The sequence below is a fragment of the Salvelinus sp. IW2-2015 genome, linkage group LG7 (genome assembly GCF_002910315.2).
Source record: "Salvelinus sp. IW2-2015 linkage group LG7, ASM291031v2, whole genome shotgun sequence".
Classification (NCBI taxonomy): domain Eukaryota; kingdom Metazoa; phylum Chordata; class Actinopteri; order Salmoniformes; family Salmonidae; genus Salvelinus; species Salvelinus sp. IW2-2015.
The window spans coordinates 25,174,648-25,198,034 of NC_036847.1; the positions used below are offsets into that span (position 1 = coordinate 25,174,648).

Here is a 23,387-nt window from a genome sequence, read left to right on the forward strand (position 1 = left end):
TACTGTTCAAAAGTTTGGGGTCACTTAGAAATGTCCTTGTTTTCCATAAAAACATGCATGAAATGAGTTGCAAAATTAATAGGAAATATAGTCAAGACGTTGACAAGGTTATAATGATTTTTAATTGAAATAATAATTGTGTCCTTCAAACTTTGTTTTCATCAAAGATTCCTCCATTTGCTGCAATCACAGCCTTGCAGACCTTTGGCATTCTTTGGCATTTGTTGAGGTAATCTGAAGAGATTTCACCCCATGCTTCCTGAAGCACCTCCCATAAATTGGATTGGCTTGATTGGCACTTCTTACGTACCATACGGTCAAGCTGCCCCCACAACAGCTCAATAGGGTTGAGATCCGGTGACTGTGCTGGTCATTCCATTATAGACATAATACAAGCTGACTACTTCTTCCCTAAATAGTTCTTGCATAGTTTGGAGCTGTGCTTTGGGTCATTGTCCTGTTGTAGGAAATTGGCTCCAATTAAGCGCTGTCCACAGGGTATGGCATGGCGTTGCAAAATGGAGTGATAGCCTTCCGTCAAGATCCGTTTTACCCTGTACAAATATCCCACTTCACCACCACCAAAGCACCCACAGACCATCACATTGCCTCCACCATGCTTGACAGAAGGCGTCAAGCACTCCTCCAGCATCTTTTATTTTTTTCTGCATCTCACGAATGTCCTTCTTTGTGATCCGAACACCTCAAACTTAGATTAGTCTGTCCATAACACTTTTTTCCAATCTTCCTCTGTCCAGTGTCTGTGTTCTTTTGCCCATCTTAATCTTTTCTTTTAATTGGCCAGTCTGATATGGCTTTTTCTTTGCAACGCTGCGCTGTTCTGTGAAGGGAGTAGTACACAGCGTTGTACGAGATCTTCAGTGGAAGAGCCTTCATTTCTCAGAACAAGAATAGACTGACAAGTTTCAGAAGAAAGGTCTTTGTTTCTGGCCATTTTGAGCCTGTAATCGAACCCACAAATGCTGATGCTCCAGATACTCAACTAGTCTAAAGAAGGCCAGTTTTATTGCTTCTTTAATTAGAACAACATTTTCCAGCTGTGCTAACATAATTGCAAAAGGGTTTTATAATGATCAATTAGCCTTTTAAAATGATAAACTTGGATTCGCTAACACAACGTGACATTGGAACACAGGAGTGATGGTTGCTGATAATGGGCCTCTGTATGCCTATGTAGCTATTCCATTAAAAATCTGCCCTTTCCAACTACAATAGTCATTTAGAACATTAGTGACTACACTGTATTTCTGATCAATTTGATGCTATTTTAATGGACCAAAAAAATTGTGTTCTTTCAAAAACAAGGAAATTTCTAAGTGACCCCAAACTTTTGAACGGTAGTGTGTGTGTGTGTGTGTGTGTGTGATATATAAAAATAATGCCTTCACGGTTGAGAGTGATAGATCAACTGCAACTTCTTAGACCAGCTGTGGAGAAGACAGTCACAATGTACTCTAAGGAACAAAGTATTCATTATTATATGCCCAAAATAAAATTAAAATTAAATCAAGCAAGGCTAATCAAAATGCCACACATTTATTTGCAGATATTTTTGGCAAAAAAACACAGGATCAAACTGGTACAAAAACAGTAACAAATGGCTCTTACAAAAAAAATTGTATGTGAAGATATGGGGCATTTATTTTCAACTGTCATGATGACAAAACTAAATTAAAACACAAAAACGAAATCCTTCATTCTGTACATAGGTCAAACTAATCAAAAATAAATAAATAACTTATGAACTACGGAAATAGTAACCAAGGTACAGTATGTACAGGTATCTCCTCAAATTGGAGTGTGCTTCAGAACTCAAAGGACCATTGGTTCCGCTGGGTCAAATGTGTAGTCATCTGAACATGTACAATGGTATTTCTGGACAGATACATTTGGTCTCTGTGGCACTAGTTGAAATCTTTGGTTGTTAAGGTTGAGTCAGAGGCAATATTAAGTCTTTGGGTCAAAAAGAGTCTAGTTCTTCGGGTGTTTAGTCCATTTAGTTCTCAGAGCTTGCTCTCCTCCTCCTCCATGCCTCTGTTCAGTCCAGGGATGAACTTGAGGAGGTGTCGGCGGAAGCTCTTCTGTTTGGGTTTCCTCTGTAGCGAGCTGAACCCTCCCGATTGTGCTTTCTCCCCTGGTGCTGATGAAGAGTTATTGTTGGAAGCCCTCAGGTAGCTGCGTGTGCTGGAGCTGCGGGTCAGGTGGGTCTTGGCTGAGGTGAAGAGCTCACTGGCGGGGCGGATCAGTCTCTGCTTACCCTGTGGAGGCTTCTCCTGTTCTGGTTTCTGTTTGTCTTTCTCTGTGCTGCTAGTGAGGTCACCATTGGCATCGTTGAGGTTGTCGCCCTGCCTCTGGTACAGACAGGTCTGGTAGAATGGGTCCTCCTCCATGGTGGCACTCAGGTGGCTGGCGCTGCTGCTGGTGCTGCCGGTGCAGCGGAGGGCACGCAGGGCGGCCGGGCTCGGGGTACCCAGACTACCGTACACCCCTGCAGACTCCAGGGACTCATAGATAGCAGCATCACTCATCACTATGCCTAGAGGACACAGGGAAAGAGTGTTACAATGGACATCACTGGTTTAGCATACATCTTAAATTTACTTTAAATTAATTTAACTGAGATCATATTACCTCGACTAACCCGTGCCCCCGCACAGACTCTGTAAGTGTACCCCCTGTATATAGTCTCACTATTGTTATTTTACTGCTGCTCTTTAATTACTTGTTCCTTTTATTTCTTATTCATATTTTTTAAACCGCATTGTTGGTTAGGGGCTTGTAAGTAAGCATTTCACTGTAAGGTCTACACCTGTTGTATTTGGCGCATGTGACTAATAAAATGTGATTTGATTTGATATACATCAACATAAATTAATGACTTACCATGAACCAGCCTCTGCTCTTGCGTCATCAAAGATCTGTATTCATCCCATTTCTCATGTAGGGTTTGCTGAAAAATTTGAAAAGGTGATAATTTGTGTGATTTCAATTTGTAGCCCTGATGGAGGCGCTTGGGGACAGCATCTTGAGGAAAGCCACTTATCTTCACACATTAAAAGTGTCCTTTTTACCAGCCAAGTGTAAAGTAAGAATATAACTATGTGTCTACTCTCATTCACGGTGTTCACACAGCATTATGTAAGCGCATTGCAGCCGCTAGTCATGAAACAGGTGGGAGAAGAGGGAAAAACAGGTGGTAAAGGGATTAGTCTGGTGAGAGTACTGCACTTTCTGTCTGCTGGCTATAGGCTTTTCACTACACTGTCAGTCTGATCCCAGTGACACACTTGCCTGGTCCCAGATCTGTTTGTGCTGTATACTCAACTCCTATGGTTGTTGTCACACACCCCACTGGATAACCATTTCTGTTGAAGCAAGCAACACCGCAGGTTTGCTACAGAGGGGAATAGGAAGAGATGTTCACCTTTAGATACTGAAGCCTGGCCTCCAGTTCTGCTTTTCGAATGGAGTCGCTGTACACTGTTTCCAGCCTAAGGAAAGACACAGCAATGTTGTTAATTCAGACACAGGAAGGCCAGAGAGCCACAAAAAAGGAGAGTAAGGATTCACAGCATACTCTGGACCCAATTAAGAACAGAAAGGAACTTCAGAAGTAGCTGTGAAAAAGGCTCTTATATAGGAGACATGCTAGTCTAGGCTCAACAGTTTGCAAGTAGGGGAGAAAGCTTCAGAAGGTATCACGTTTCAAGACACCCACTCGAAGTTGGCAACTGGTGTACCTCTAGGGGGTTTCTTGTTTTTACTGGGCTGAAACAAGCTCTCTCTGTTAATAGTTCAGTAGGCCTATATGTTTACTAGAGGCAAGAATAATTAGATGAAGTCTATAATAAGACAAGAGGCTGGGCTTTTTGTGTGGTTAACGTCACTCTTATAGAGTTGACTTCTGAGTTTATAAATGAGGCCCGATTCGAATAGGACTTTCATCTTTTACAAGCAGACAAAGAGAGCAAGAGTATGGTTCCAATTTAACACTGAGAAAGTTAATTCTGCATATTAAAAAAGGGTAATGACTTGCTTCTAGGCAACTATGATGTGCAAAAAAAATGTTTAGAGTACATCCATGGCACATTGATTGTATGGTAGCTATTTAAAGGAGTTCAGAGGAGTTGGGTTAAATGCGGAAGAAACATTTCAGTTGAATGCATTCAGTTGTACAACTGACTAGGTATCCACCTTTCCCTTTAGATAGGCCAGCTGCAAAGTCAAAATTGGCTATATTATAAAAATGAATGGGCTTGATTTAGGGTTAGGCATTAAGGTTAGCAGTGTGGTTAAGCTTAGGTTTAAAAACCAGATTTTATGACTGTGGCTATTCCAGCTAGTGACCACTGCAGAGCTGGCTCCAGAACAAGATTCATGACGAAAAACACAAACCTGCTTCTCAGTCGATAGATAATGACTCCATTATCAATTCTGTGTGATTTTGTACTTTGGACCGCAACATTGCCCAACCAAGAAGATCAAAGATGTATCAGTATCAAAACGACACTAAAAAGTATTCCAAAATGGTCATAGAACACAAGGAACTCTTTATAGACCGATCTGAATAAGGTCAATACAAAAAGTGGAGCAATTAAGTTGTTACCGTCGACAACCAGTCCAGTTCTCTTTCCCATTGAACTCTGATCTGCTTACCTAATGGAGTTCCCAGAGGCCCTGATTAGCTGAACAATCTCCTTGTGTAGATATCCATCCACGGTGGTCTCGTTCACACTAGCGATGGTGTCCCCTGTGCACACAAACAACATGCATGTTAACAAAAACAGACCCAGTTAATTCCAGTGTGGTTTTATCATAGCTGTGGTCTACTGAGACTGGTTTGATCCCGCTAGTGTCTGTGGTTTATGGAGCAGCTCATGTGTGATACAGACAGTTTCTACCCTAAACCCTGGCTGTGTGGTCACGGCAGGCCACTGCTGTTGTTAACCACTTTTCCTAATTTCAAGACGGCCTGAAAAATATTATTCAAGCATGTGTGTGTTACTCTATCTGTTATTGTTAAAGTATTGCAAGTTTATTAGATTGTTTGTTATTAGTTTCAGATGGGTAGAGAAGTCTGTCTAGGTCTGGTTTAATTTGGCCCTGCCTCTAGTGCTCCTTCTCTCTCCGAGATGAATAATACTCTAGTATCAGGTTTAGAGAAATTAAAATGTGAGAATATACAATTTCTTCTTTCACTATTGTTTCTGTTATAATGGGCAATATATTTGTTTTTTTAAAGATTGGCAAAGGCTTCTGTCAGGTATCTTTGAGAAATAATGTTTCAGACTAAAGAGGAAATAGAGAAATTGATGAAATACAAAAAGAGATAAAAATAGATATGGCCAAGTCATCGTATGCATTTGAGTTATTGTATCCGGCAAGGCGGCAACGGAGACAAGGGAGTTGACCTGATGTTTGCTGAAATAATCTCTCCCTATAGTGTTTGACTGGAAAATTAGTAGGCACATTTTTTTGTTTGTATTTGAACATCCCTAAACAGCCGACTGAAACTCATTTGTTCACGTGTTTACTTAGGCACGACTACCATCCTGGCTGGCAAACAAGAAAGGGACAGGACTGTATCAAAACCACCTGTCCTTTATTCTTCCCGTGAGGTCTATTTTCAGTAAAGGCAGGTCATGCATGTGTCAAATGCACTTAAAAACTGTTAAAAAGTCCCTAATGAACCAGGGTTTTCAGTTCCACTTACCGACTTTGAGTCCGGCTTGTTGGGCGGGGCTGTCGTCGTGAACCTTGCACACATATGTGCACATCTCCACAGAGTTCTGGTCCTGGTGGTGCAGCCCATATGTCTGGAAAAAGGAAATGAGGAGAATGAGTTACAATTATTATTACACCTCCCACGTCAAATAAATATATTCTTAGGAACAATTAGGTGCAAGACATGGGAGAAATTATGTTAACAATTATCAGAAACATTGCATCGTGTTCAAAATCATTGGTAATTTCCCATCATAAACGCTTAGTAATTCTCTTTACATACAGTATGCCTGAGGTCGATACCTAAACCGCTAGGCCTTGCTACTTAACAGACAAAGGCATTTGAAACTTTGAAGACAGTTCATGGTACAGGGAAGCCTAGGGCACCTCTTCCAAATTCTTTTGGAATATTTGTAGTCYGAATTTGAAGGCCTGACTGGTGAGGACTGTCAGACAAACCCAGTTCTACACAATAGATTAGATAACATTGGCTGACAACGAAGCAGCAAGACAGACAACCTTGAACAGAGACTCAAACGGAAGAGGKATAACATCAGTTTATATGCAAAAAATAAGCCCCATTTGCGTGGTTAATCAAAATGAATACAGCCCTCTATCATAGTCCATCGGAAAAAGGATGTTAAAAGCAGTCTCTTCATGAGCAAGGACCTTTATCAACAAATTTGGTTAGAACAAATCAGACAAATTCTCTTATGGTTTACCAGTGACATTAAAAACCATTCCCTGTCCTCATACTGCAGAGAGATAAAAAGGTAAACCAGCACTATTGGGACCAAAACTGACACGCAAACATTTTCCACACTATCACAATTTTGTTGACAATCTTCCTTAGATTGATTCACATGACAGTTTCTGTCTTGGAGGCAAATATGACAAACAACCACAGCCAGACTTCCCCTTAAGTTGTCTTGTCAAGTGAATCACATTCCACTGCTGTCTGACGGAGTGTTATCCTGAGGTGACGTTTAAACTCAGAGCTTTCACGGACTTGCTTGTCAGTTGAGACATTAGCTGACAGTGACAAAATTGTGACAATTCCACAGCCAGTAAATCATGTCAAATGCCATCTACTCGGGTGTACAACCAGCCATCTAGAAACATATGTGAAATAATGTGAGCATTCTCCCATCCTTCCCAGACCCAGGGGCCTTCTACAGAAACCAAACATGCAAATGACCCAAGAGATGCAAATCCCAATCCAACTAGACATTTACATAGTTGATACTGACATTATCCCCACAGCACTCAAAGCTAAAGGAATGGCAGAACTGGTGACTGCCTGGTGAAGTCCAGCGACATGATGGAAAAAGCACAGGATCCTAAAGCCATCCAGCTCTCCTGTCTCTGGGCTCTGACCACACTTCCTAAGGAACAGGGCCAAGCAGGAAAGGAGGGACCTCCATCCCAACACTAAATATAAGCAGTACTATGGAAATGATCATTTTCATGGCCCTTACATTGGCCGGCATCCTCTCTTTAGAGATAAGGCTGTCTGACAACAAGTGGTGCATTGTGAAGAAGCTCTGCGGGGACAGAGAGGAGGGAGCTCTGACAGATAAAGAAGGCAGAAATCTGACTGTTTACAGTGTCATCAAGGGATTGGAATATAGTAGACTGTCTGACACGACATGCAGCAGTGAGAAGATTTTACAAAATCACGCCGATTCAAAAAAGGACCCAAAAGAAAAATCGCCCTCTCATATCAAGTCCCGAGTGGTGCAGTGGTCTAAGGCACTGCATCTCAGTGGTAGAGGCATCCCTACAGACACACTGGTTCGAATCAACCAGACGTGACTGGGAGTCTCATAGGGCGGCGCACAATTGGCCCAGCGTCGTCCGGGTTTGGCCGGTGTAGGCCGTCATTGTAAATAAGAATTTGTTCTTAACTGACTTGCCTAGTTAAATAAAGGTTAAATAAAAATAAATAAAAAGTCATGGGATATATCAGAGCCTTATACTGCGAGTATGAGGCTCACGGATACATTTCTCCCTGTATTTGACAGATATGATGGTGACCTTTGATGCTTTCAACACATGCACACTCCACTAAATCTTCTTTGATTTATGGGGTGAAATCATCCACATGGTTGGAGAGAACAAATCTCATCAGCGTTAATGTGAACATGAGAGAGAAGGAAAATCCTGTTAAATGACGCTCAGAAATCCCCCGTACCATACTACCTCCCACGTCTATTATCCTCTTACCTGAATCTCAAAGCCAAACGTCTCCTCATCCTTCTTCTCCAGGATAACTTCTCTAAAACACAAAATAAAAATGTGGCTATGATTAAATTAGTTTGATATTCGTTTTCATTTACTTACAGTATTGAGCCACGAGTCAATTGTGACTGGCGACAACACCACCTGGTGCACATCAGTGCCTTCAGAAAGTATTCATACCCTTTGRCTTATTTCACATTTTGTGTTACAACCTGAATTCAAAATGAATTACATATTTTTATTTTATCATCATCTACACACAATGATAAAGTTAAAACATTTTTGTATACATTTTTGATAATGTAATACAGAAATACCTAATTTACATAAGCATTCACACATCTGAGTGAATATTTTGTAGAAGCACCTTTTGCAGCAATTACAGCTGAGTCTTTCTGGGCAAGTCTCTAAGCGCATTCCACAACTGGAATGTGCAACATTTACACATTATTCTTTCCAAAATTCTTCAAACTCCATTAAATGAGTTATTGATCATTGCTAAACTACCATTTTCAGGTCTTGCCAGAGATTTAAGTCAAAACTAACTTGGCCACTCAAGAAACTTTACTGTCTTCTTGGTCAGCAACTCCAGTGTATATTTGGCCTTGTGTTTTAGGTTATTGTCCTGCTGAAAGGTGAATTCATCTCCCAGTGTTAGAAAGCAGACTGAACCAGGTTTTCCTGTAGGATTTTGCCTTTCCTTAGCTCCATACCGTTTATTTTTTATCCTGAAAAACTTCCCAGTCCATATCGATTACAAACATACCCATAACATGATGCAGCTACCACTAGGCTTGAAAATATGGACAGAGTTACTCAGTAATGTGTTATGTTTGGGGCAAATCCAATACAACACTTTTTTATTAATTGCAGTATTACTTTAGTGCCGTGTTGCAAACAGGATGCACGTTTTGGAATATTTTTATTCTCTAAAAGCTTTTTCTTTCTTTGCATATACAGTGGGGAGAACAAGTATTTGATACACTGCCAATTTTGCAGGTTTTCCTACTTACAAAGCATGTAGAGGTCTGTAATTTTTATCATAGGTACACTTCAACTGTGAGAGGCGGAATCTTAAACAAAAATCCAGAAAATCACATTGTATGATTTTTAAGTAATTAATTTGCATTTTATTGCATGACATAAGTATTTGATACATCCGAAAAGCAGAACTTAATATTTGGTACAGAAGCCTTTGTTTGCAATTACAGAGATCATACGTTTCCTGTAGTTCTTGACCAGGTTTGCACACACTGCAGCAGGGATTTTGGCCCACTCCTCCATACCAATCTTCTCCAGATCCTTCAGGTTTCGGGGCTGTCGCTGGGCAATACGGACTTTCAGCTCCCTCCAAAGATTTTCTATTGGGTTCAGGTCTGGAGACTGGCTAGGCCACTCCAGGACCTTGAGATGCTTCTTACGGAGCCACTCCTTAGTTGCCCTGGCTGTGTGTTTCGGTGTTGTCATGCTGGAGACCCACGCCGCGACCCATCTTCAATGCTTTTACTGAGGGAAGGAGTTGTTGCCAAAATCTCGCGATACATGCGCCCATCCATCCTCCCCTCAATACGGTCAGTCGTCCCTGTCCCCTTGCAGAAAATCATCCCAAAGAATATGTTTCCACGTCCAGCTTCACCGTTGGGATGTGTTCTTGGGTGTACTCACCTTCTTCTTCCTCCAAACACGGCGAGTGGATTTAGACCAAAAAGCTCTATTTTTGTCTCATCAGACCACATTGAACCTTCTCCCATTCCTCCTCTGATCATCCAGATGGTCATTGGCAATTTTCAGACGGGCCTACACGCTTGGCTGCAGAGGACCTTGCGTGCACTGCCAATTTTAATCCATGACGGCGTAGTGTGTTACCAATGGTCTACTTGAGACTGTGTCCCAGCTGCTCTTCAGGTCATTGACCAGGCCCTGCCGTGTTTATCGGGCTAATCCCTCACTTCCTCATCATCATTGATGCCCCACGAGGAGAGATCTTGCCATGGACCCAGACCGAGGGTGATTGACCGTCATCTTGAACTTCTTCCATTTTCTAATAATTGCGGCCAACAGTTGTTGCCTTCTCACCAAGCTGCTTGCCTATTGTCCGCTAGCCATCCCAGCCTTGTGCAGGTCTACAATTTTATCCCTGATGTCCTTACACAGCTCTCTGTCTTGGCATTGTGGAGAGGTTGGAGTCTGTTTGAGTGATGGTGACAGGTGTTCTTTTACAGGTAACGAGTTCAAACAGTGCAGTTAATACATGTAATGAGTGGAGAACAGGGGGCTTCTTAAAGAAAAACTAACAGGTCTGTGAGAGCCGGAATTCTTACTGTTTGTAGCGTGATCAAATACTTATGTCATGCAATAAAATGCAAATTAATTACTTAAAAATCATACAATGTGATTTTCTGGATTTTTGTTTTAGATTCCGTCTCTCACAGTTGAAGTGTACCTATGATAAAAATTACAGACCTCTACATGTTTTGTAAGTAGGAAAACCTGCAAAATTGGCAGTGTATCAAATACTTGTTCTCCCCACTGTAGATAGATAGATAGATAGATATAAAATATATAATATTTTACCTTAATATAATACATAAATAAAATCTATTTAGTCTCAAATAAATAATGAAACATGTTCAATTTGGTTTAAATAATGCAAAAGCAGTGTTGGAGAAAAAAGTAAAAGTGCAATATGTGCCATGTAAAAAAGCGTACGTTTAAGTTCCTTGCTCAGAACATATGAAAGCTGGTGGTTCCTTTTAACATGAGTCTTCAATATTCCCAGTTAAGAAGTTATAGCTTGTAGTTATTATAGGTATTCTAGGACTATTTCTCTCTATACCATTTGTATTTCATTTACCTTTGTTGGATGTTCTTATAGGCACTATAGTATTACCAGCCTAATCTCGGGAGTTGATAGRCTTGAAGTCATAAACAGCGCTGTGYTTCAAGCATTGCGAAGAGCTGCTGGCAAACGCAGGAAAGTGCTGTTTGAATGAATGCTTACGAGCCTGCTGCTGCCTACCACCGCTCAGTCAGACTGCTCTATCAAATCATAGACTTAATTATAATATAATAAMMMMAMARAAATASRAGCCKTAGGTCATTASTATGGTCAAATCCGGAAACTATCATTTCGAAAACAAAGCGTTTATTCTTTCAGTGAAATACGGAACCGTTCCGTATTTTATCTAACGGGTGGCATCCCTAAGTCTAAATATTGCTGTTACATTGCAYAACCTTCATCATCATCATCACACGTTTGGCGAAGTAGGCTGTGATTCGATGATAAATTAACAGGCACCACATTGATTATATGCAACGCAGGACAAGCTAGTTAAACTAGTAATATCATCAACCATGTGTAGTTAACTAGTGATTATGTTAAGATTCATTGTTTTTTTATAAGATAAGTTTAATGCTAGCTAGCAACTTACCTTGGCTCCTTGCTGCACTCACGTAACAGGTAGTCAGCCTGCCATGCAGTCTCCTCGTGGAGTGCAATGTAATCGGCCATAATCGTCATCCAAAAATGCTGATTACCGATTGTTATGAAAACTTGAAATCGGCCCCAAATAAAATCGGCCTTGCCGATTAATCGGTCAACGTCTAGTTAGTATTGTGGAGTAACTACAATGTTGTTGATCCACCCTCAGCTCCAATTACAGCGATTAAACTCTGTTTTAAAGTCACCATTGGCCTCATGGTGAAATCCCTGAGCGGTTTCCTTCCTTTCCGGAAACTGAGTTAGGAAGGACACCTGTATCTTTGTAGTGACTGGGTGTATTGATACCCCATCCAAAGTGTAATTAATAACTTCACCATGCTCAAAGGGATATTCAATGTCTGCTTCTTCATCTACCAATAGGTGCCCTTCTTTGCAAGGCATTGAAAAACGTCCCTGGATTTTGTGGTTAAAACTGTGCTTGTAATTCACTGCTTGACTGAGGGACCTTACAGATAATTGTACGTGTGGGATACAGAGATGAGGTAGTCATTCAAAAATCATGTTAAACACTATTATTGCACACAGAGTGAGTCCATGCAACTTATTATATGACTTGTTAAGCACATTTTTACTCTTGAACTTATTTTAGGCTTGCCATAACAAAGCGGTTGAATACTTATTGACTCAAGACATTTCAGCTTGTCATTTTTAATGAATGTTGAACATCGAAAATGTTATACGATGAAATAGTATCTATGGAGAGCACTCCATTGCACTCTGGCTATCGCCAGATAATACCTTTCCGGGTTATCTACTCTAGAATAGTTTTCTCTGCAAAAACTGCATGGATGATGGACATCATGATACCTAGCTGTGTAATACACTCAGTTAAACTGAACTCTAAAATGGGAAATGTTTTAAGCAAAAACAAACCAGTACTGAAATAGTGAAAAGGTTGTTTTCATTTAGGCAGGGATGATAAAATCTTAAAGTTAACAAATCTAAATTGCATTACAAACCATCCAAAGTACACTACTATTAAAATAACTAGTCCTGGTACAGTAACAGGACATAGATCTAAATTACATGACAAGATACTTCTGTTGCCCAAAACGTGACAAGCACTCTTTTGTTTCTAAAAACCTCTTTGCGTCATGAAAGGTCACATGTCCAAAGGTCTAACTGGGCAGTGGTCTGCAGTGTCCCCTCTACATCAAAACAGCATCTATAAATTACATAAAAATGCATAATATATTAGAATGTCAAATAGTAGGATCCGTAGATAACCGTCCAGTCCCTCAGAATCCCCCCAGAGCTGAATCACGTTCTGTGCATGCGATTCTCACAGACAAATTATTGTCAATCATAAATGATCATTATACAAGTTTTAACGGTGAAATGACCATGCAGCATCTGCATGCCAACCATTGATCTCAATCAGTTTCATGGGGATACACGTTTAGATCTTGAGTTATACAGTGTTGTTTCAAGTATCCTTATGAGTTATGTACAGTGAAAGAATTTTAGAGCAGATGTTAACAAACTGTAGCATACCTGTGTTTAGTTTAAATTAAAAAAGCATATTTTTCCTAGTGGCGCATGCTGTTGAGTTTGGCCACAAGAAAAGAAAATGCAACCATTYGCACAATCAACCTAAAATCTCTTCATAAATTAGGTGGTGTTTTGTCTTACAATAACATTATACTATGCCATTATATTTGGTTCTGTTATGTGGAATATTATCATTATGTGATCTTGCAGACATTCAGCTTTGATCTAACTTTATTAAACAAGCAACATTTACCAGAGTAGCCTGTTCTCTGAGCAGCCAAACAAGTAGAGCAGAGACTGTGCCTAAAGTACAGACGTTTCAGACCTTTCGCTGTCGGGAAGAGGGGTCCAGAGAAGTCGCTCCATAAATAGTAATAACCGCAAATACAAAAGGTTACTGTACTGATGAATTTCTGTAACTCACTCCATTCAATTCTCCCAAAAGCTGAACCCAAAGGCCAACTCAAATTACTCTGAAAGCAGCCCACTGTAATTTTGCTAACACGCATCATTTGAGTCTGTTGTGAATGAAAGGGTTTACTAATGCTGTTCTGGCATTCTGTGTACGACATATGCTTCCCTCCACCAGTCAAGAGTGAGAAGTGACAGAAAGGAAGATGTGTCCTGTAACTGATGCCAGGGGGAGAGATGACTGTTTTGCTTACCTCCGTGGCTCTGTGGTCTGAGTCAGGGGATTCCTCTTCTGCAGCCCACCATTCTGTGACAAGAAAACATGACGGACATGAAATAACAACCAAAGACAGGTGTTTAAAGGTTCAAACAGAAATCCCACTGCACGCAAAGGGGATTTTCTTCCTACCTATGTAGGCCAGGTTTGCAGGACACACCTCAAACTCTCGCTTATGTGTCTTGTCCACCAAGTCCTCCTGAGGCATGTTGTGTGTGTTTGGTGTCTATGTTTAAGCTACTGAGCCAAAACACAGGTAAGAAACCATTACAGATAAAACCAGTATGTCTGTGTCTGTCTGCTCTCGGTTGACCCTATTTACTGTCATAAGTCGTTTTGGACATCTATATTTCATTATCTACATCGGAGTCCACTGACTTGTGATGCCCAGACTGCTGATCAAACCAAACTGTGTGTCTCTCTGTTTTTTCTGATAATGATAAAAAATATCTCCCTATTTCTACAGGTTACATTCAGAATGTAGACAAACAAGACATGTGTATAGATTGGAGCCTTGGGCCTCTTGCCACAATCCCTGCATTGAGGGAAACCCCAAACCAAATTGGGACTTTGGGAGACCCACCCAACCTACACTTTACCTAGTGTAAACTACAAGTATCTCTTACACTACATCACTTAGCGTATTTAGCCTACACTACAATCAATTCACCTCTGTTCTACCTCAATTATTTTAAACGTGGCCCCTATGAAAGCGCACTTTGTGTCACTGCCTCATTGGGTAGTAAAATGTAAAAAATTTTGAACATATTTACACTGCCAGAATTGTCCTGGGCCCCTCAATGACTTCATTTATTCCCAAGTACCCAGAGAGAGACCCATGGGGGTGGTAGGAGCAGAGCAGGGTCCTGCACAATGCCCTGTTGTGGTCCTAGGCTCCAGATGATGATGTACGAAGGAGGCCTCCACATAACTCTGGCTGGCCTCTTAAGACAGTACAGTAACACTACAGAACTGGGACAACCAATGCTGTTGTGTTACACACACACACACACACACACACACACACACACACCTTTCCCATAATAACAGTTTTACCAGTCTACATCACAGTACATTCTCAGATTATGATGATGCTTGGCCATGTTAATTCACTAGTAAAGCCAGCACTGTTCCTTGTGAGGCCATGTTCTGCCACAGTACAATATGTTTGCCTGCCTATAAATACACATTTGATGCCAAACTAATTTCTCAATGCAGAGATATTATGAAATGGTTGGATTGCACTGAATCAAGAGGGAGTCTGGAGTGTGGCACTCAAAGAGTAATGTGTGGGTGGTCCTGTGGTCAGGAAGGGGCACGCTTTAGTACGTGACAAGTGGACACCATGTGTTTTTGCTTCAGTGTGTGTCAACATTTATACGAAGTTTATATCAAAATGGGGAACAGACGCTTGGTGTGCACAACACGGAATCCATGTCGGGCTCCGACAAAAGGTCACAAATATTCACACTGCTGTTTCTAATTAAATAAAATGTCGTCACAGATAGGCTAATGTCTCCACTCATAATGAACAACAGACATCAATGTATGTGCTCGTGTAAGAAGCCACAAGGAAATCCATATTCAAATATTGAGCGTATCCGCTGGCCTCTGTACTTTACGGGCAAGTGACACTGTATTTGGCTAACTGAAATTATGTGCTTTCATTGATGTGTCTATTATGCTAGATTACTTGATTGAAGGAGCAAGTGAAAGTTACAAAGTGATAAAGTTAAACAGGATACACACCTTTCTGAAGTTCCTTGGCAACGTTCCACCAGAGTAAGCCAAAGTCTTGTAATTATACACTTCTGAATGAGTTGGTAAATCCATAGTTTTACAACTGTCTGACTTTGAGGACGGAAAGTAAATATCGTCCTGGCTCGAAAGTCTACTAGTTGGATCACTGGAGTTTACTTTTTTAAGCTTTCGTAGCGTCATATTCTTCATATTATGAGCGCTCCGATCAAGAAAGTACAAAAAGAAACTGAGTGAAACGTCTATCGCAGCAAACAACACTGATGCTTCTGTCCGGACAGCATGCACAATTTGGCAGTGAGAGCGAGGACCCGGGAGGCGTGCCCTGTGATGCACACGACACAATTGGATGACAGTCGTATAGTGTTTTCTTTTGTTTGTCGATCGGCACTTCGTGCACGTAGGCGAAAACGAATGTGCCAAGAAATTAGCATTTTTAGATAATTCTGGGATAAAATGTGGGTTCTTTCGTTTTGCTAGCCAGAGCTGTGTTATTATGGTAAATGTTATTCTGCTAAATGGTTCAACTGCTTGTGAAGTGTGCAAAAAGTTTCACATGCCTGAGAAAAGCCGTTGCCTATATAGCCTTCGTTCAAGTCTAAACAATAAGCCTACATTTATGAAAGAAAATTGTCTCGGTTTAAGATAAATACAGCCTAACATAGACTACAGCTGTTTAAATTATAAAAAGTTATCAGATAAGATGAGCAACATTGGTCGGTGGCAGGGCTGTCATGAACTAGGCCTAGATATTTAGTAATTGCAAGAAGAGCAGTATTGGGGAGTAGTGAACTACATGTAGTTCAACTAGTAAGTAAACTACATTTAGCTTGGTGGTAGTTGAACTAAATTAAAATCTAGGTAGTGTTTTCAGTAGTTCATTATTATTATTTTTGCCATGTAGCGGTGTAACTAACTAATGGAACTACAAACTACTTTTTTTGCTAAAATAAAATATGGGTGAAGTAGAAAATGTCCTTTATTTTCCGGGATCATACCTGCAAAATTATCACCTGAAACATAGTTGTGTTTCATAGGCTAAATTACACATTGTTGTTACCATATTACCCCAAAGTGATCTGTTCTTGCAATTTGGAGTCATTGACATTTCAGATTTACATATGAAAATTTTTCATGAAGTAGTTTGGATGTAGTGAACTATTTTTTCAAAGTTACTTTAGTTGCGTAAACTATATTTTAGGGTAGCTTTAGTGTAGCTTAACTTCTTTCAATGTAAAGATATTGGTAGCTTGGTAAACTATATTTTCAGAGTAGCTTCCCCAACACTGAAGACACATAATAGCAATTGCTTCTAATAATCCATCTGTGAATGTACCAAAGTATAAGGTCATGGGGCCCAGCCAATGAAGCTGGCACAGAGCAGACTGCTAAAACTGAACAAGTGGCACAACCTGTGAAAAATCTATATACAGTGTGTGTAAATGTAGTAGGATTAGGTAGGTAAGGCAATAAAAAGGCCATAGTGGCAAAATAATTACAATTTAGCATTAACACTGGAGTGATAGATGTGCAGAAGATGATGTGCAAGTAGAGATACTGGGGTGCAAAGGAGCAAAAAAAWAAAWAAAAATATGGGGATGAGGTAGTTGGGTCGGCTATTTACAGATGGGCTGTGCACAGGTCCAATGATCGGTAAGCTTCTCTGACAGCTGATGCTTAAAGTTAGTGAGGGAGATATGTCTCCAGCTTCAGTGATTTTTGCAATTCGTTCCAGTCATTGGCAGCAGAGAACTGGAAGGAAAGGCAGCCAAAAGAGGAGTTGGCTTTGGGGATGACCAGTGAAATATACCTGCTGGAGTGGGTGTTGTTATGGCGACCACTGAGCTGAGATAAGGCGGGGCTTTACCTAGCAAAGACTTATAGATGACCTGGAGCCAGTGGGTTTGGCGACGAATATGAAGCGAGGGCCAGCCAACGAGAGCATACAGGTCGCAGTGGTGGGTAATATATGGGGCTTTGGTGACAAAACTGATGGCACTGTGATAGACTACATCCAATTTGCTGAGTAGAGTGTTGGAGGCTATTTTGTAAATGCCGAAGTCAAGGATCGGTAGGATAGTCAGTTTTACGAGGGTATGTTTAACAGCATAAGTGAAGGAGGCTTTGTTGCGAAATAGGAAGCTGATTCTAGTTTTCATTTTGGATTGGAGATGCTTAATGTGAGTCTGGAAGGAGAGTCTAACCAGACACCTAGGTATTTATAGTTGTCCACATATTCTAAGTCAGAACCGTCCAGAGTAGTGATGCTAGGCGGGTGGGTGCGGGCAGCGATCGGTTGAAGAGCATGCATTTAGTTTTTCTTGCATTTAAGAGCAGTTGGAGGCCACGGAAGRAGTGTTTATGGCATTGAAGCTCGTCTGGAGGTTTGTTAACAGTGTCCAAAGAAGGGCCAGAAGTATACAGAATGGTGTCGTCTGCGTAGAGGTGGATCAGAGAATCCCCAGCAGCAAGAGCGACATCCATTGATATATACAGAGAAAAGAGTCGGCCCGAGAATTTAACCCTGTGGCACCCCCATAGAGACTGCCAGAGGTCCAGACAACAACAAAAAAGCAGGTAGCCTTGTGGTCAAGAGCGTTGAAACAGTAACCGAAAGGTTGCTGGTTCAAGTCCCCGAGCCAACTAGGTGAAAAATATGCTGATGTGCACTTGAGCAAGTCACTTCATCCTACTTGCTCCTGTAAGTCGCTCTGGATAAGAGTGTCTGCTAAATGACTATAATGTGAAAATGCTTAACACCTAATAAAGATTTTGTACTTTAAAAAAAATACTTGTTACCTCATATCCCAGCAATAATGCCTTGCATTATGCCTGGGAAGAAAACACTTCAATTTGCTCAACTTGCTATTAACTCAACTTACCCCAAGGCAAATATTTTTACTATTAGCCCACCCACACAGCTACAATGATGCACTTTCATGCTAGGTTAAGGACCTTATGTTGAAGCTTATAGAGACCCCAACTGATGTATAGAACAATCTTAGAAGTATCTACTTTGGTTTAGATACACCCATCATGAAAACACAATACATTTATTAACTTTTTTGGACTTAACTTGCTTACCACTTTTTCTGTGTAGTTTCTTCCTTAGACTCCATGAAATTATGACCTTTTCCTAAATATTTGGTCAAATTATGAATTTTGTGTATGGTTTGCTTGAATTAAGAGTGACTCAACTTAACCCTTTGGCTCAACTTACCCCACTCTCCCCTTGGCCTAACTAATAAAGAAACATATCAAATAGTTACCTATTCATTATATAATAACCACACCACATTGCACAATGTCAAATCGGTTTATTGAAATATCTATAGCATCATTTCCAATATTTTCAACATTCTCAGTATTTAAGTGAAATGATATGGCTAACCTTCAATTAGAGATACCGAATAAGAGAAAACTGAGACCTTACATTGAGAGGAGGAAGTAAACAATTTGTTTTCGATTCCAAACAGTCACTCAATATATTAAAACTACTGAATTAAACTACTGCTATTAAAAAAATTAAATTACGTTTGGCCACAGGACATAGGAGCAAAGAGTTTCCTGCTGACAAGAGTGCATAATAATTTCATATAAATCTGCACTGATGTGGGTATATTACCACAAGCATTATGCACTGAGCTTTTAAACATTTCATAACTTAATAAATCCTAGACTTTCAATGACCAAATTTGATACAGTACCAGTCAAAAGTTTGGACAAACCTACTCATTTCAGTTTTTTTTTAATATTCTACATTATAGAATAATAGTGAAGACATCAACACTATGAAATAACACATGGAATCATGTAGTAACCAAAAAAGTGTTAAACAAATCAAAATATATTTGATATTTGATATTCTTCAAAGTAGCTACCCTTTGCCTTGATGACAGCTTTTCACACTCTTGGCATTCTCTCAACCAGCTTCATGAGGTAGTCACCTGGAATGCATTATAATTAACAGGAGTAAAAATAAAGAAAAACCATTGAATGAGTAGGTGTGTCCAAAACTTTGACTGGTACTGTATACATTTAAATTATCCTACATAAATGTAATAACAATAAGGAAAATGCAGTTAAAATAATCTTGTTGAATAAACACTTAACTTAAAATTTTAAGCGGATACCAATATCTTAGACTGTGCAACCCAGCAGTCTTTGTCCCCTTGATAAGGTGATAAGGTGAATTTGGCAAAAATTATGGCAAAGGGACATAAAACCCACTAAAAGCTCTTAACTTGTTGTCCAGAGTCATATATCAGGCTATCATACAGCTGTAGTTGGCAATGTTTTCATAATACCGTCTTGTATTGAGGCAGAACAAACAAAATAATGTGTTGAACTTTCTTAAAATGTTGGTCAACCTATTTCTCTAAAATATGCATATACCAACTGGTTTCACAAAGCAAGCTGCTTCAGTCATTTCACAAATGTAAAATAATAAGCAAGTGCATATAGGCCATGTTACTGCGTGTGTAGCCAGGGAGCAGGCTACTACTTTGAGCTGAAGAAGCTGGACCGGCTCTGGGGACCCATCAGCATATTGGCCTGGTTCTTGTGTGTGATGTGAATCTGAAGGGGGAATATGAGTGAAAGGTTGTGTTACTCAAATGACCATGTTATTACCATGTCTACGTACTTGTTACCAACATGTTACCATGTTATATTAACAACATGTTATTAGCATCAAGCTCCATGGTGTCTAGCAATAGAACTTGCTTTAAAAACTCTTACAACGCTCTGTTACACTGAACTCAATCTGGGTTCCTAGCACTCACCGTACAGGGTGGCTGCATCCAGGGCTCTCCGTCTATCTGCATCGGTAAAGGTTTCTTAGTCCTGAGAGATGGACAGAGACATAAGGGAGATCATTCTGTGTTCACAACATCTCAGAATTTTGTAAATGCCAGCATACAACTGGGAAAAATACACTTGAACGCCCCTCCAACTGGTAATTACTAGTGGGAAACTCATCTATCATCCCCATGCTCCGAGTTTCCCACTTGCACCTCTCTGACGTCATTTGTCAACAAAAAAAGACAGCAAACATGGTGGCACCTTCAGCAGTTGTACAAATGATTGATACTAAATTGATTCTGTTTATCTTCCTTCTGATTTAAAAAGTGAAAGCAGCTCTGGATATAGGGCAGGCAGACTAGTGGTGGCAGGTAGCCTAGTGGTTAGAGTGTTGGGCCAGTAACTGAAAGGTTGCTGGATCGAATCCCAGAGCTGATAAGGTAAAAATCTGTCATTCTGCCTCTGAACAAGGCAGTTAGCCCACTGTAGGCTGTCATTGTAAATAAGAATTTGTTCTTAACTGACTTGCCTAGTTAAATAAAGGGTAAAACATAAAAAATAAAAAWAWAAATRTATATATACTACTGTTCAAAAGTTTGGGGTCACTTAGAAATTTCCTTGTTTTCAGAAGAAAGTAATTTGTTTCTGGACATTTTGAGCTTGTAATCGAACCCACAAATGCTGATGCTCCAGATACTCAACTAGTCTAAAGGCGGCCACTTTTATTGCTTCTTTAATGAGAACCACAGTTTTCAGCTGTGCTAACATAATTGTAAACGGGTTTTCTAATGATCAATTAGCCTTTTAAAATGATAAACTTGGATTAGCTAACAATGTGCCATTGGAACACAGGAGTGATGGTTGCTGATAATGGGCCTCTGTACCCTTATGTAGATATTCCATAAAAAAAACGGCCATTTCCAGCTACAATAGTAATTTACAACATTAACAATGTCTACACAGTATTTCTGATCAATTTGATGTTATTCTAAATGGACAAAAAATTTGCTTTTCTTTCAAAAACAAGGACATTTCTAAGTGACCCCAAACTGTTGAACAGTAGTATATATATATATATATATATATATCTACTTCTTATGGGCAAAAAAAGAGCAAAATAATCAAAACCTTCTCTTGACCTACACATGATGGAATTTCTCAGTTTAAAACATGAATACCCCCATCTTGTATTTAAGACTTTACAATGGGTAATTACCACCTTCCCACTTGGTTTTGAAGACAGCATTAGTAGTGAGGATGGAATAATTTTTTAAAAGGTGCAAGGTGTAAAAATAATCATCCCACATCATACTGTGATATCTCAGCTAGTCTGTACATGTCTCAACATGTCACAAACACTCACCTGATTGTAATCTGTGAGGTTTTTGCTAGTCTTATAGCACTCTTAAGTCCAGTATATATCTGCCCCATCTCCATGGCCCCTTCTAGACCAACCACTTCCAAACGCCGGTCACTGAGGTCTGTCATGGAAGATGGAAACACTGAACATGCAATTCACACAGAGACAGTACAGTTTTTAGTCTGAGACTAGCTGTTCAAACCTACTTCACAACCCATCCAGGGTCAAGTGCATCTTCCAATAAAAATAACAAACTTTCTCTTTTAACAGCTGTGACATGAGAACAGACCTCTTGAAATGGATACTCTAAAACATCTCACATGATATTCTAACAATATTCTATACCAGACATGGGCACAACTTTTAACATTTTGAAACCTTGAGCCCTTGGATCAAGCCAAGGGATTTCACTGTACCTTGTCCACTGACTTTCAGGATTTCAGGGTCGACAATAACCTCAGGCATTTCCTGAGGATTCATCAAGCACTTGGATTCACTCTTCTTGGCTTCTCCCCACAGGTTGGATCCACCGTGCATGCTGGGAATGTTGAGGACTGCGATCCCCTCCATAGAAAGGCCACTCAGGTCCAATGGGGTGCCGCAGCACTGAGGGACGTACAACATCAGGCAGACAGTGCAACTTAATGCGATGCCATAATGAGCTAAACATACCACATAACTATCAGGTCAGCTGTGTTAACCACAATCCTTGTGTAATAAAATAATATATGCTTGCTTGCTGACTATCGACGCGCTAGTGGAGTGGAACTCACCTTTCATGGAGTAGCATTATTTTCCATTGATAGGTTTGGATTTCTGAACTTTAAATGTTATTCATCATTAGTTGTAATAGATACCTGAGGGGTGCCATAGGCGAGGGGCTACACCAGAGGTTAATGGCTATCTGTAGGAGGAAAGTATATAGTGGGTGCAATTAAGCTTGAAATGTACTGAGTGTAGGGAATGCAATCACATGTGGCAGGCATTGATAAGTGGAGACAGCCATGGATTAGTGATGAAGGGGGTCGAGGTCAGGTCACGTTAAGGGAGAAAGAAAAGTTTATGGCCCCTGTCATTTAGTTTCCTGCCTAGCAATAAAGATACAATGTTTGTTCAGGTGTGTAGGAGGAGACTCAGCATAGGAGAAAGGTTTAAATATCAGTGCTTGTGTGAATATGTCCTTGTCTAATGCAGCTGTATTGACTCTCTATGTAGAATAAAATTGGTTTGAGCTTTCATATTGTCTGTTGAGTTTTTACTCTGAAAATTAGAACCTAACAGTTGGCGTCACGAAAGGGATTCACAACGATTTGCAGTTGAACTAGAGATTTCCAAATCAGAGAAACAGGAGCCGGCACCAGAAATAAGGTAGGCACAGTTCCTACACCTGTTATCACTAATTATGACACCTTGGGGAGATGAGAATCGTAGGCTGAACAATTATAGGATTCGGACCTAGAAAACCTGGGTTTATTCAGTAGGTCCATTGTGTAATGACCGGTCATAAATATCTGGTGTAGGCTAGGTTCCATTAGGATAGGTCCCGAGTGGAGGTTTTCCTCTGCGAGATCCAGGTAAAAATAAGGTGTAGGGAAGGTTCCATTAGGATAGGTCCCGAGTGGAAGTTTTCCTCTGCGAGATCCATGAGGGACAATACAGTGTAGGGTAGGTTCCATATAGGATAGGTCCCTAATGGGGATATTCCCCTGTGAGATCTGTCAAAGGGATGAAAGTCCCAGCTGCAGTGACAGTGAATGTGGATAATGATAAGGTTGCCTATAAATTCTGAAGGTAAGCCA

The 23,387-nt window shown here is 40.3% G+C and overlaps 1 protein-coding gene and 1 pseudogene across 1 annotated transcript; both read right to left on the minus strand.

The window, feature by feature from the left end:
• Positions 1–1,541: 1,541 nt before the first annotated feature.
• On the minus strand, positions 1,542–15,759 carry LOC111966705 (general receptor for phosphoinositides 1-associated scaffold protein). The gene is made up of 8 exons (XM_023991573.2): positions 15,417–15,759; positions 13,645–13,697; positions 7,972–8,023; positions 5,735–5,837; positions 4,678–4,771; positions 3,446–3,512; positions 2,905–2,971; positions 1,542–2,557 (listed from the first exon to the last, which is right to left on the minus strand). The coding sequence occupies exons 1-8, from the start codon at positions 15,615–15,617 to the stop codon at positions 2,025–2,027; spliced, it is 1,170 nt and encodes a 389-aa protein (XP_023847341.1). The 5' UTR covers positions 15,618–15,759; the 3' UTR covers positions 1,542–2,024.
• Positions 15,760–18,727: 2,968 nt separating this feature from the next.
• LOC111966706 (diacylglycerol kinase alpha-like) overlaps positions 18,728–23,387 on the minus strand; it is a 42,759-nt pseudogene continuing 38,099 nt past the window's right edge.